Below are 15,251 nucleotides of genomic sequence, written 5' to 3'. Positions count from 1 at the left end.
TCTGTTAGTCTGATATATGTTATTGTTTTGTTAAATTTGTGTCATTGTATTGCGACATGTATGTCACTTTGACTTGAATTTCACTGGGTTATCATTTTCGCTTGCTCGTTGTATTCGTTTAGCCAGTATTCTTTCTTTATGTGTCGGTTGAAAACAGCCAAAGACACAACTTTTCCTATAAAGTCTATAAGGTAAACACGATATACGTTTATAGTTTCTACTGTATCCATTGTAACAATGCTACAGTGTCTTATTTACGTTTACCTACCACGTTTAACATGGCTTAAGTGCATGTGTTTATTTTTTGCTATAATGTCGATTTTACGTTTTGTCCAGTATATATTGTAAACTGAGTGGGTACCAGTTTTTTTACGGGGCTATGATGTCCACCAGGGGACGGTGTGACCTAGCGGTAGAGCGCCAGACTGCTAACCCAAAAGTATAGTGTTCGAATCCGGTTTCAAGTCATGAGAACGTCCCTGAGTCCATCCAGCTCGGATGGGTACCTAACTCAAGTTAGGGAAAATACAGGCGGCTGGGCAAAGTGCTGACCACACTATCTCTTCATATGCCGAGGTCACTTAAAGCAGATGAACTCTACTGCATCTGCTCCATGAGTCTTGTGCACAAACGTGAAAAGATGATGATGATGTCTAACTTGCCTATTTTGCACGTGGCTACATTGTTTATTTTACATGTGGTGAGCTACTGTGTCACACAAAATGATCTCCACCCTACCATCCCTAGCTAGCGTGTAGCCCGTGGAAAGACATTAACTTCAGTCCCCGGTCGTCCACTACCCGTGGGATTATGTTCCCGTCATCACGGTCTCAGCACGTTGTATCACGTTTAACAGAAGCGTTTGTAACGTCAGCAAAATGTTAGCATCACGTCGGTTGTGACAAGGGTCTGGGCGTTGAGAAGTGGGGACCACTGATTCCGTCATCAGGGTCTCAACAACGGTTGTGATAGATGATGATAGGACAGGGGTCTGGGTGTTAACAAGTGGGGGACCACTGACCCTGTCATCAGGGTCTCAACACGTTGTATCCCGTTAAAAGAATAGTTTGTAACGTCAGCAAAATGTTAGCAACACGTCGGTTGTGATAGGTGATGATGGGACAGGGGTCTGGGTGTTAACAAGTGGGGGACCACTGACCCTGTCATCACGGTCTCAACACGTTGTATCACGTTTAAAGAATTACGTCAGCAAAATGTTACACGTTAAAAGAATAGTTTGTAACGTCAGCAAAATGTTAGCATAAAGTCGGTTGTGATAGGTGATGATAGGACAGGGGTCTGGGCGTTAACAAGTGGGGGACCACTGACCCTGTCACCACATCCGTTACTGGGTCGTTCATCAAACACATAAACCAGCCGCTGTGATATTGGGGTTTTAAGGGGTGGGGATGTCAGGGGTGGGTTGAGTGGGGATGAAAATGGGGGAGGTGTGGGGACATCATGGGTGGGTGTGGGTGTATATGTCAGGGGTGGGTGGGGGTGGATATGTCAGGGGTGGGTTGTTTGTTGGGGATGTTAAAGGGGGAGCTTTGGATGTCAGGGATGGGTTGTGTGGTCATTGCAATGGTGGGTTATGTGGGGATGGCAGGGGTGGTCTGGTGGGGATGTCGGGGTGGTTTTTCAGGGGTGGGTGATGCATGTATGTATGATTATATGTATGTAAAGTATATCTGTATCAACTGCTGATTCGTCACTGTTTACTACTGATAATATTTTATACACACGGCGAACCACAGTGCATATTATACATAGAGTAACTTTTCTTGTTAGTGTACAAAACAAAAACAACAAGCACCGTCTTTTAATTAGTATTTGTTAGAGTATAAAAGAAACACAACATATCATCATTCCTTTGTGGCCCCTGGGGAGCAAAGGGCTGCAACTATCTTTTAATCAGTATTTGCAAAATCCATACCAAAATGTACCCCTAAAAATTGAATCCATACAGAAGAAGCGACGTTTCCCTGCTATAAACCTATCTTACCTTTTCTTCTCAACCGCCACAAACGTCCGTTAATATGATCCCTACTCCACAGCCCTCGTAACATTTCCCCCGTGATTTTCCCGATGTGTTTGTGGGAGGGGAAAGGGGAATATCCGATTAACTCGCGGCCGTCCAGTGTGGTGGAGTTGACAGCAGTTTTATTTTGATCAAGTGAATCCTATTTGAAGCTGGTTAATCCGCTCAACTCCGCTGTGCTACATGCCTGGAGATTGATTTTTATTTTAAGAGAGAGGGGGAGAAAGATATAGGGAGACACAAAAGTGTCTCGGATTGCGACATCCTCATTTTATTTTTGTTTTCTGTCGCCCTCCTGTTTTTTTTATCTGTCATTCATGGAGAGATAAATAGAATACACCATGTTGCGGAAGTTTGTGAGAGGTCAGCCAACCAAATGTAATCTTACAAGTGTTGTTTTTTTTTTTTTTAGGTGACGCAAGTTATCTCATCTCCGATTGGCTGAACAATTTATTTTTAAAAAATTCGAGTAATAGAAATACATTTTTAATATCAATCTATTGCTAAAATATATCTTATTAATTAGCTTATTTAATTATAAATTAATCTAATTTATAAAATAAATAAGTGTAGCTCATATCTTGATAAAAAAAAGTTGTAGCATTTAAAAATTTTAAATATTTAATTATGTCAACTACTCCTAATCATAGTTACTTTCAGGCATATCTTGGAGGGGGGGGGGGGAGGGGGGCAGAAAATATAAACTCAAATAAATGTCGTAACTGCACCTTGTTCTGGATTTCCCCCCCCCCCCCCCTAAAAACACCATCTGAAAGAAACCCTGCTGATAATTTAATTGGTGTGTGTGTGTATAAAATATGAAGATAATACTATAGAAGTTTTTTTTTCTATAACAATATACAGGCCAACACTGTCTTTGTTCAGCTCACGATTGCTTTTGTTTTAACCTTGTATGGAGTTGTTACTCACGTAATGTTTGTATGAGACCGGCGGGTAGAGAGGGGGGGGGGGGGGGTGAACTGTGGCTGATGTCATGTCAGTAACAAATGACATGCTCACATCTAAAAAAAAATGCCATTCTTTACACAGATAAATCACTAGCCTCGTTTAACCCAATGTCAAAGATGACATGTCATTGAGGTAACCCGATGTCATAGATGACATGTCATAGAGATACCCGATGTCATAGATGACATGTCATTGAGATACCCGATGTCGTAGATGACATGTTACACCGTGTAACCCGAAGGTCTTGAAACACCGCGAGGCCAATTAACTAATGAGATACCAACAGAACTGATCGCTCTTGAGCTAGGTCAACATCTCTGGCGCGTGCCGCTTAATGGTTTAGTCGGGAGAACGCCAGGCTGGTGTCTGAAAGTGATACCGCTTTGTTGGCCAGAATTTTATAGCTGCGATTTTTTATACTGCAGTATTATAGAGCTGTAGTGTTATATAGCTGTAGTAATATACAACAGCTGTAGTGTTATATAGCTGTAGTGTTGTATATTTTATCCTGCAGTAATATAGAGCTGTAGTGTTATATAACTATAGTGTTGTATAGCTACGTTTTTTTATACTGCAGTAATAATGAGCTGTAGTGTTATATAGCTGTAGTGCTGTGTAGCTGCAGTAATATATAGCTGTAGTTTTGTATAGCTGCGGTGTATTGCATATCTACAATTATATATAGCTGCAGTGTTGTATATCTGCGGTAATATATAGCTGTAATGTTGTGTATCTGCCGTAACATATAGCTGCGGTGTTGAATCGCCCCAGTAATATAAAGCACTAGTGTTATATAACAGCAGTATTGTATAGCAGCTATAGTAATTTCAAACTGCTGTATTGTGTTGCTGCTGTGAAGTATAACATCGATAACGTATAGTTGTAAATTACGTTTGATAGCCAGAATAGTTGTAGCTGCAGTGATGTAAGATGTGTAACCATAGCAACAAGGGGTTGTAGCAGTCCCTGAAATAGTCATTGTCTACTAGCTGGTCATTGTGCAACATACTATCATTGTCCATAAAATGGTCTTAGTCCATCAAATGGTCATTGTCCAACAAACGGTCATTGATGTGCATCTATGTGCCTCCATTCATCTAACCCGTGCTACCAAACTGCACCAGTACACCTTGACCCCTACAACACCTTGACCCCTACAACACCTTGACCCCTAGAACACCTTGACCCCTACAGCACTTGACCCTAACAACGATGACAGGTTTATCTACCAGGCTTACAACTGGTTGAGATGCACTACAAAAATTTCAACTCGTATCCGCTCTTGTGTAATCCTACAGCGGATTTTTGTCATGATTTATTTGGCTGGCTTTACGGAGTTGCGTCATTTTTGTTACATCACTCAACCTATTTATACTTTGTGACATCACTCAACCTATTTATACTTTGTGACATCACTCAACCTATTTGTACTTTGTTTTGTTACGTCACTCAACCTATTTGTATTTTGTTACATCATTCAACCTACTTGTACTTTGTTACATCACTCAACCTATTTGTACTTTGTTTTGTTACATCACTCAACTTACTTGTAGTTACATCACTCAACCAACTTGTACTGTGTTTTGTTACATCATTCAACCTATTTGTACTTTGTTTTGTTACATCACTCAACCTACTTGTACTTTGCTATATCACTCAACCTAATTGTACTTTGTTACATCACTCAACCTATTTGTACTTTGTTTTGTTACATCACTCAACCTACTTGTAGTTACATCACTCAACCAACTTGTACTGTGTTTTGTTACATCATTCAACCTATTTGTACTTTGTTTTGTTACATCACTCAACCTACTTGTACTTTGCTATATCACTCAACCTACTTGTACTTTGTTACATCACTCAACCTACTTGTACTTTGTTACATCACTCAAGCTACTTGTATTTTGTTTCATAACCCTACATCATTTGACCTACTTGTAATGAGCTAACATTTTCCCACCCCCAGGAAGAAGTTCAAATCCCGCTCAGGCGAGACAGTCCGGCTACGAGATCTGCTGACCGAGGGCATCAAGCGAGTGGAGAACAGGCTAAGGGAGACTAACAGGGACAAGGTCAGTTTAGTCAAGTGGTAATGTTTAAGTCAAGTGGTGATGTTTAAGTCAAGTGGTGAATGTTTAAGTCAAGTGGTGATGTTTAGTTCAGTCAAGTGGTGATGTTTAGTTCAGTCAAGTGGTGTTTAGTTCAGTCAAGTGGTAATGTTCAGTTCAGTCAAATGGTGATGTTTAGTTCAGTCGAGTGGTGGTGATGTTTAGTTCAGTCAAGTGGTGATGTTTAGTTCAATCAAGTGGTGATGTTTAGTTCAGTCAAGTGGTGATGTTTAAGTCAAGTGGCGATGTTTAGTTCAGTCAAGTGGTGATGTTTAGTTCAGTCAAGTGGCGATGTTTAGTTCAGTCAAGTGGCGATGTTTAGTTCAGTCAAGTGGTGATGTTTAAGTCAAGTGGTGATGTTTAGTTCAGTCAAGTGGTGATGTTTAGTTCAGTCAAGTGGTGATGTTTAAGTCAAGTGGTGATGTTTAAGTCAAGTGGTGATGTTTAATTCAGTCAAGTGGTGTTTAGTTCAGTCAAGTGGTAATGTTTAGTTCAGTCAAGTGGCAATATTTAGTTCAGTCAAGTTGCAATGTTTAGTTCAGTCAAGTGGTGATGTTTAGTTCAGTCAAGTGGTGATGTTTAGTTCAGTCAAGTGGTGATGTTTAGTACAGTCAAGTAGTGATGTTTAGTTCAGTCAAGTGGTGATGTTTAGTACAGTCAAGTGGTGATGTTTAGTTCAGTCAACTTGTGATGTTTAGTTCAGTCAAGTGGTGATGTTTAGTTCAGTCAAGTGGTGATGTTTAGTACAGTCAAGTGGTGATGTTTAGTTCAGTCAAGTGGTGATGTTTAGTTCAGTCAAGTGGTGGTGTTTAGTTCAGTCAAGTGGTGGTGTTTAGTTCAGTCAAGTGGTGATGTTTAGTACAGCCAAGTGGTGATGTTTAGTTCAGTCAAGTGGTGATGTTTAGTTCAGTCAAGTGGTGGTGTTTAGTTCAGTCAAGTGGTGGTGTTTAAGTCAAGTGGTGATGTTTAGTTCATTCAAGTGGTGATGTTTAAGTCAAGTGGTGGTGTTTAGTTTAGTCAAGTGGTGATGTTTAATTCAGTCTTGTGGCGATGTTAAGTCAAGTGGTGATGTTTAGTTCAGTCAAGTGGTGTTTAGTTCAGTCAAGAGGTGTTTAGTTCAGTCAAGTGGTGTTTAGTTTAGTCAAGTGGTGATGTTTAGTTCAGTCAAGTGGTGATGTTTAGTTCAGTCAAGTGGCAATGTTTATGTCGGTTAAGTGGTGATGTTTAGGTAGCATTATTTAAGATTTTTACATTTTTTTCCGCATGGCTGCATCTAGGGACGTTCATATGGGGGGTGGGGGGGGGGGAATTCTGAACTAAACTCTGAACTTATTGACACCATTTAGGTGACCATTGTTGGGGTTTAGTAAAAACTGACTAACTTTTCATACATACGCAAAGTGTGTAAATCCAGACATTTAACCGACTGCTTTACTTATCCGCTGATAGTTGCCGTACATACGTATCGTTAATGTACCCAACATTTGCATCTGTTTGTGTAACGCCGCTCTTTTTTTAGCCAAACGTAATTTGCCTCTCGGATTTAAACCGGCCGATCACAGCCAATCAAATACGCGAACACAGATCGCCGCGTATGCAAAACGAGGCTGTTTTCGACACGATCAAAACGCGCCCAAGATGACTCCCCACATTAGCAATCAGAGTGGTGTCGGGGTTTGGGGCGTCGGGCTGTTGTAGTACATGGGTACTTTATTGGGCAGAGTTCCCGTGGGGGTCACACTGGGTCTAGATCTAACGGGGATGGGAGGGCGGGTCTTCTAGTATCTTAGGCTATTAATCCGATTGAGTACAAATATTTGCATGAATAATTCGTGAGTTACGTAATGGTAACTAGAGGTTTTTTTAGTCAGTTCTTCGTCCTGTCTGTATTTAATGTGGTCATTTCGTCCTGTCTGTATTTACTGTGGTCATTTCGTCTTACTGAGTCTACTTAAGTTAGTCAGTTCGTCCTACTGTCGTCATTTACTATGGTAATTTCGTCATGTCTACTTACTGTGGTTATTTCGTTCTGTGTATATTGACTATGGTCAGTTGGTCTTACTGTATGTATTTGCTGTGGTCATTTCGTCCTCTCTGTATTTGTTGTGGTCATTTCGTCCTGTCTGTATTTGTTGTGGTTATTTCATCCTGTGTATATTGACAGTGGTTAGTTTGTCTTACTGTATGTGTTTGCTGTGGTCATTTCGTCCTGTTTGTATTTGCTGTGGTCATTTCGTCCAGTCTGTATTTACTATTTACTGTGGTCATTTCGTTCTGTGTATATTGACTGTGGTCAGTTGGTCTTACTGTATATATTTGCTGTGGTCATTTTAGTCATGTCTGCATTTACTGTGATCAGTTCGTCCTACTGTCTGTATTTAATGTAGTCATTTCATCCTACTGTTTCTTTCTACTATGGTCATTTCGCTCTTCCTGTATTTACTGTGGCCATTTCATCATGCATGTATTTAACGGGGTCATTGCGTCCTACCGTCTGTATTTACTTTGGTCATTTCGTCATGTCTGTATGTGGTAATTTCGTTCTGTCTGTATTTAACGGGGTCATTGCGTCCTACCGTCTGTATTGACTGTGGTCAGTTCGTTCTACTGTCTGTATTTACTTTAGTCATTTCATCCTACTGTTTCTTTCTACTATGGTCATTTCGTCATTTTTGTATTTAATATGGTCATTTCGTCCTTTCTCTATTTTCTGTGGCCATTTCATCCCGCCTGTATTTACGGGGTCATTTCGTCCTACCGTCTGTGTTTACTGTGGTCATTTCATCCCGCCTGTATTTAACGGGGTCATTTCGTCCTACCGTCTGTGTTTACTGTACCCAAAAGACACGCTTGACCAATCAAGTCCAGACCAATGTCCTTCAAGTCAACAAGACTGGACCTAGCCACGCCAGCCGACTTTGTTGTTGGCGGGAGGCGGGGTGATGGACGGTATAGTTCGCCGCGTCCCCCCGTCATCAATGTAATCTGTTTACTTTCACGATCATGTCCCCCCCCCCCCTATCCCCACCCCTTCGTCTCGTTTACTTATACTTTTGATGGGAGCTACAGTCAAGTATTTACTTGTATCAGTTCACCCCCCCCCCCCCCCCAGAAAAACAGGGGAAATAATCAAAATGTATGAATCATCCACTTGACTAGTATAGCCTTCAACCCCCAGGAAACCCAAGTCGCTGACAGAAAAATAACTTACTCGTTTAATCGAATTCATTGAAGTTGTTGGGCTAGGGTAACTTAGGTGGAAAAGTGCGTTTGTGTAGGAGCTGTCTTAAATCTTGTCTTGGAGCTGTCTTAGGTTTTGTCTTGGAGCTGTCTTAGGTCTTGTTGGTATTGGAGCTGTCTTAGGTCTTGTTGGTAATGGAGCTGTCTTAGGTCTTGTTGGTATTAGAGCTGTCTTAGGTCTTGTCTTGGAGCTGTCTTAGGTCTTGTTGGTATTGGAGCTGTCTTAGGTCTTGTTGGTAGTGGAGCTGTCTTAGGTCTTGTCTTGGAGCTGTCTTAGGTCTTGTTGGTATTGGAGCTGTCTTAGGTCTTGTTGGTATTAAAGCTGTCTTAGGTCTTGTTGGTATTGGAGCTGTCTTAGGTCTTGTTGGTATTGGAGCTGTCTTAGGTCTTGTCTTGGAGCTGTCTTAGGTCTTGTCTTGGAGCTGTCTTAGGTCTTGTCTTGGAGCTGTCTTAGGTCTTGTTGGTATTGGAGCTGTCTTAGGTCTTGTCTTGGAGCTGTCTTAGGTCTTGTCTTGGAGCTGTCTTAGGTCTTTTTGGTAATGGAGCCGTCTTAGGTCTTGTCGTTAGTATAGATATTCAGAGTTTCTTCTAGGCATCTCTTCGCCTATCCCCCATCCCCCACCCGGAGAAAAAAAGTCTGAAAGAAACACTGTAGACATTGCTGTTGGTATCTTGAGTTTTCTTAGGTATTGCAGTTAATATTGGAGCTCTACTGGATCTTGTTGATTTTGGTGCTGTCTTCGGTCTTGTCGTTACTAATGAAGCTGTCTTGGAAGACATACACCACATAGAAGATGGTGAACCAGCCTACCATGTGGTGTGTCTCAAACCCACCATATGTATCTCAATCTTACCATGTGGTGTGTCACCTATTTGACCATGTAGTGTGTCACCTATTTGACCATGTTGTATAACCTATCTGACCATTTTGGTATCAGCTAAATGACCATGGGTGTATCACCTATCTACCGTGTAGTGTGTCACCTATTTCACCATGTGGTGTGTCACCTATCTGACCATGTGGTATCACCTATCTAACCATGTGGTATCACCTATCTGACCATGTTGTATCACCTATCTGACCATGTGGTATCGCCTATCTGACCATGTTGTATCTATCTAACTACATGTGGTATCACCTATTTGACCATGTTGCATCACCTATCTGACCATGTGGTATAACCTATTTGACCATGTTGTATCACCTATCTGAACATGTTGTATCACCTATTTGACCATGTGTTATCACCTATCTGACCATTTGGTATCATTTATCTGACCAACATATCTGACCATGTGGTGTGTCACCTATTTGACCACATGGTGTGTCACCTATTTGACCACATGGTGTGTCACCTATTTGACCACATGGTGTGTCACCTATTTGACCACATGGTGTGTCACCTATTTGACCACATGGTGTGTCACCTATTTGACCACATGGTGTGTCACCTATTTGACCACATGGTGTGTCACCTATTTGACCACATGGTGTGTCACCTATTTGACCACATGTCTTGTCCACTTGCAGGAGCTGAGCCCTGAAGAGTTAGAGAAGGTCAAGGAATCTGTGGCCTATGGCTGCATCAAGTACGCTGACCTCTCCCATAACAGGACTAGTGACTACATCTTCTCTTTTGATAAGGTCGGTCTTTTTCATATCTTAACACAATATTTTTTTATTTGTTTTTTTTTATTTGCTTTGTTTATTTTGTTTTTGTTTATTTGCTTAATTCAGCAAAAATAAGGTCCTATAATTTTTTTAAACCTTAATAATTAAAACTGACAAATTATGTGGATTTTATACTCAGAACAAATACTATATTTGAGAGACTATTTTAACTAGTTGAACTAGTGGCCTAGCGGTGGAGCCCTAGGCTGCTAAACTGATAGTTTCGAATTCAAATCTGGGTTCAAGTTAGTTGAGCGTCCCTGAGTCCACCCAGCTCTGATGGGTACCTAGCTCACGTTAGGGAAAGTAAAGGCGGCTGGGCATAGTGCTGACCACATTATCCCTTTATATGTCGAGGTCAAGAAACAAGTGAACTCTACTTCACTTGCCCAATGGATCGTTAGGTCTAAAGAGCTAATGTGATAGTGCACCAGACTGATAACTCAGAACTTACAGGTTCTAATCCCAGTAAAACTGGGGTCTGTTGCTAACATGCAGGTAGTGCATGTACAAAAGCTGATGACCTATTGTTGTTACCTTGTAAGAGACCTCTGTCAGCCTGTAAAAGCTAAGTACTGATGACCTGTTATTGTTACCCTGTAAGAGACCTGTGTAAAAGCTTAGTACTAATGACCTGTTGTTGTTACCCTGTCAGAGACCTGTGTCATGACCTGTTGTTGTTACCCTGTAAGAGACCTGTCCTGTAAAAGCTAAGTACTGATGACCTGTTGTTGTTACCCTGTCAGAGACCTGTGTCAGCCTGTAAAAAATGAGCTTCTATTTTTTGTATTCAAAGTGCATTAGTTTAACATGTGTTTTAGACATTTATTTCATGGAAGATCTTGACCAGACGTTTCCTTATTTCAGATGTTGGATGACCGTGGCAACACAGCCGCCTACCTTCTCTACGCCAACACTAGAATCAGGTTTGTATTTATATTCCTTTTTTTTGTAGTTTTCTTCCTATTTTCTTAATGCCAACATTAGAATCAGGTTTGTATTTTTATTCCTATCTTTTCTAGTTTTCTTCCTATTTTCTCTACGGCAAGACTAGAATCAAGTTATATTTCTTCCTATTTGTAGCTTTCTTCCTACCTTCCCTATTCACAAACTAGAAATAGATTCAAGCCTGAATCTTCCTTCTCACCATATTTTCATACATGTAAACATGCCAAGGCTATGTAAAATAAATAAAAAATTAATTTCTACCTGCAATGTTTTAAATTAGCCTTTGACATTAACGTGCAGACATTTTAAGAAATGTTTCATGACAACTCCCGGCACATTTATTATAGTTTTTGGACAGCTGAAATCCTCTGTTCCACAGCCTGTACCATTTCACACAAAAATGGAAACTTTGTAGTGTTTTTACCAGGACAGCAAAAACTTGTTCGTTTTTTTTAAAACTGCATTTCAAGGATTTTTAAATAAATCATGTGTTGAGGAAACAGCTTTTAAATTCTACTTCCTCTACCAGTATACAGTCAACAATGTACTAATATGGTCAAATACTTTCTACTCCCTCTAGCAATATACAATCAACATTGTACTAATATGGTAAAATACTTTCTACTTTCTACTTCCTCTACCAATATACACCCAACATTGTACTATTATGGCCAAATACTTTCTACTTCCTCTACCAATACAAATACTTTCTACTTCCTCTACCAATATACAACCAACATAGAACTAATATGGCCAAATACTTTCTACTTCCTCTACCAATACAAATACTTTCTACTTCCTCTACCAATATACAACCAACATAGAACTAATATGGTCAAATACTTTCTACTTCCTCTACCAATATACAACCAACATTGTACTAATATGGTCAAATACTTTCTACTTCCTCTACCAATACAAATACTTTCTACTTCCTCTACCAATATACAACCAACATTGTACTAATATGGTCAAATACTTTCTACTTCCTCTACCAATACAAATACTTTCTACTTCCTCTACCAATATACAACCAACATTGTACTAATATGGTCAAATACTTTCTACTTCCTCTACCAATACAAATACTTTCTACTTCCTCTACCAATATACAACCAACATTGTACTAATATGGTCAAATACTTTCTACTTCCTCTACCAATACAAATACTTTCTACTTCCTCTACCAATATACAACCAACATTGTACTAATATGGTCAAATACTTTCTACTTCCTCTACCAATACAAATACTTTCTACTTCCTCTACCAATATACAACCAACATTGTACTAATATGGTCAAATACTTTCTACTTCCTCTACCAATACAAATACTTTCTACTTCCTCTACCAATATACAACCAACATTGTACTAATATGGTCAAATACTTTCTACTTCCTCTACCAATACAAATACTTTCTACTTCCTCTACCAATATACAACCAACATTGTACTAATATGGTCAAATACTTTCTACTTCCTCTACCAATATACAACCAACATTGTACTAATATGGTCAAATACTTTCTACTTCCTCTACCAATACAAATACTTTCTACTTCCTCTACCAATATACAACCAACATTGTACTAATATGGTCAAATACTTTCTACTTCCTCTACCAATACAAATACTTTCTACTTCCCCTACTATATACCACCAACATTGTATTAATATGGCCACTATAAAGTTTTACATTTCCCCAACAATGTGGGATGGCGTGGTTGAATGATAGAGCATATGATTGCTAACTAAAATCCCAAGCTCAAATACCAGGTTCTTGTTTGTTAATCATCACTGAGTCCACCCAGCTCTTATGGGTACCTGACTTACATTAGGGAAGATAAAAGGCAGCTGGGCACAGTGATAACCAGACTACCCTTTTATATGCCAAGGTCACTGAAACAAGTGAACTCTACTTCACCTGCCTCATGGGCTGTCAGGTTCAAAACTTATTTCACCAATGTAAAACCAACATCCTACTTATATGGGCACAATTAAGTTCTACTTTCCCCCCCCCCCCCCCCAATGTGAAACCAACATTATACCTATATGGCCCCAATAAAGTTGTACCTTCCACCCCCCCCCCCCCCCCCCAATGTAAAACCAACATTGTACGTATAATATGGCCCCAATAAAGTTCTTCCTCCCCCCCCCCCAATGTAAAACCAACATAGTACCAACATTTCCCCAACATTTGCAGGTCAATAGCCAGGAGTGCCAATGTCAGCCCAGATGATCTGAAGGCCGCGGCCAAGGCCACACCCATTGAGCTGGACCACCCGGCCGAGTGGAAGTTGGCCAAGTGTATCCTGCGCTTCACTGAGGTCATTGACCGCGTGCTGGATGACCTGTTGCTACACTCGCTGTGTGACTATGTGTACGAGCTGACCACTACGTTCACAGAGTTCTATGACAAATGCTATTGTATAGAGAAGGACAAGGCTACAGGTCAGTTATGTAACCAGTTTTATAAATAGGTCAATGACATATGCTATTGTATAGAGAAGAAAAAAGCTGCAAGTCAGTTATGTAACCAGTTTTATAATGGCCTGAAAATGTCAAGTAGTTATATGGAATTCTTTCTTTCCAGCTGAGGTTTTTTTTGTAGTTAAGTAATGATTGTAGTTAGAGTCATTTGGTATGACTTTTAAACATGGTGGTGTGGAAATTAAGTGCTAACATGTTTTTAGAATCTGCAAAAAATATTGTGATCTAATGAATCAGAATGTTTAAAGAATGATTAATACATTAGTAGACAGATTTAAGAAATTATAACTGTTAGTTTTTATTTAAATTAATAATTGATGGTAATTAAGAAATGATTGTAGTTTATCAAAAGGTAAAAAGTAAAGTTTAGTTATAAAAAATAATGTGTCATAAAAAATTATAAAAAGTTTTAAGGAGATATATCCTGAATAGATTGTTAAAAATTTTGATGAAAAATTATGAAATTTTTTTAAAGAGATGTATCCTGAATAGGATGTTAAAAATTGTGATAAAAAAGTATAAATTTTTTTTAAAGAGATGTATCCTAAATAGCATGTTAAAAATTGTGATAAAAAATATAAAAAGTTTTAAAAAGATTTATCCTAAATAGGATGTTAAAAATTGTGTACTCTGTAGGAAAGATCATCCGAGTCAACATGAGCCGCCTGCTGATGTGTGAGGCCACAGCTCTAGTGATCGCTACATCATTCCACATCCTGGGCATCCAGCCACTAGACAAGATGTAACAGCGCCAAAGATCTTGTTTTTTTTGTTCCCTGTTTAATTTTTCAAGAAGTGTAGCAAACCCAATGTGTAGCTCAAAACGTGTTATTGTATGATGTAAAGCGTGCTAATAAAGAGTAAACAAATTCTGGATGTTCCTACCTGTGTCTAAAGACAAATACTTAATTATGAATATCTAATCAATTAAGCATTATAAGGTTGCCATTAAAAATTATAAACCACAGCCCCATTAAGTTAAATTTTCTTTTTCTAAAAGTATTGTTTGTGTATGCAAATATGCGCACACAATAATTAGGACACAAATTGTATACTTAAATATTTTCTTTTTTTATTTGAATATTTCCACGTACAGTAGAAATAAATTTCTTTTTCAAAATTGCTTCTGATAAAAATTGTGGAATGTTTGGCTACAGAAATATCTGTTCCCATATCAAATACTGTCTAGTAATTGTTTCCTTACCATTAACATTAGTTAAGACATTTTAACTTTTAAATTCTTTTATAGGATACCATTAAAAATGTTAATGTCAAATCAGTTTCCAATTAACATAACCCATAATCAAATAAATTTATTTTTCTGTTCAATGGCAGATTCATGTTTTCTGTTCATCAAAAAAACAAGCCTAGAAAATATCAAAACTTTAAAAAATCATTATGGTCCATAATAAACATATTTGACCTACTATGTAGTACATTACAAGCCAGGAACATGAGCCTGGACAGCAAGCCAAAGAATACAAAATATTTTCAGAATGTTGTAGCAGAAATACTCTAGTGTTGAATGAAACCAATAATGCTGCAATAGCTACAGTTGTGGGTTTTATTATAGTTTAGTTAATTGGAGGGTGTGTGGTTCACATTTCTTTGTTAAATTTTTATCTGAATTTAAGCAGTAGTAGAACTATAGAGAACCAGATGCTGACAAAATATTAACTTATAATAAAACTGTATTAAACCTATTCACAAATTTCTATTGCTCAGCAGACTCTCCTTTTCCTAATATTGAGTCAGGTACTCATCAGTGCTGGATGGACT

At 38.9% G+C, this 15,251-nt stretch overlaps 1 protein-coding gene across 1 annotated transcript in view; it reads left to right on the top strand.

Annotated features, from left to right (window-relative positions):
- LOC131939031 (arginine--tRNA ligase, cytoplasmic) overlaps positions 1 to 14,790 on the top strand; it is a 183,873-nt gene extending 169,083 nt beyond the window's left edge. Inside the window, exons 11-15 of the mRNA XM_059297282.1 lie at positions 4,980 to 5,085; positions 9,893 to 10,006; positions 10,901 to 10,959; positions 13,186 to 13,433; positions 14,109 to 14,790. Of these exons, the coding sequence (XP_059153265.1) occupies positions 4,980 to 5,085; positions 9,893 to 10,006; positions 10,901 to 10,959; positions 13,186 to 13,433; positions 14,109 to 14,218 (637 nt within the window). The 3' untranslated portion in view covers positions 14,219 to 14,790. The remainder of the gene's footprint in view (positions 1 to 4,979; positions 5,086 to 9,892; positions 10,007 to 10,900; positions 10,960 to 13,185; positions 13,434 to 14,108) is intronic.
- Positions 14,791 to 15,251: the final 461 nt, after the last annotated feature.

This window comes from Physella acuta, unplaced genomic scaffold (assembly GCF_028476545.2).
Source record: "Physella acuta isolate Inbredline_101_S28 unplaced genomic scaffold, ASM2847654v3 ptg000264l, whole genome shotgun sequence".
NCBI classification, from domain to species: Eukaryota; Metazoa; Mollusca; class Gastropoda; family Physidae; genus Physella; species Physella acuta.
This window is presented reverse-complemented; position numbering and strand designations above follow the sequence as displayed.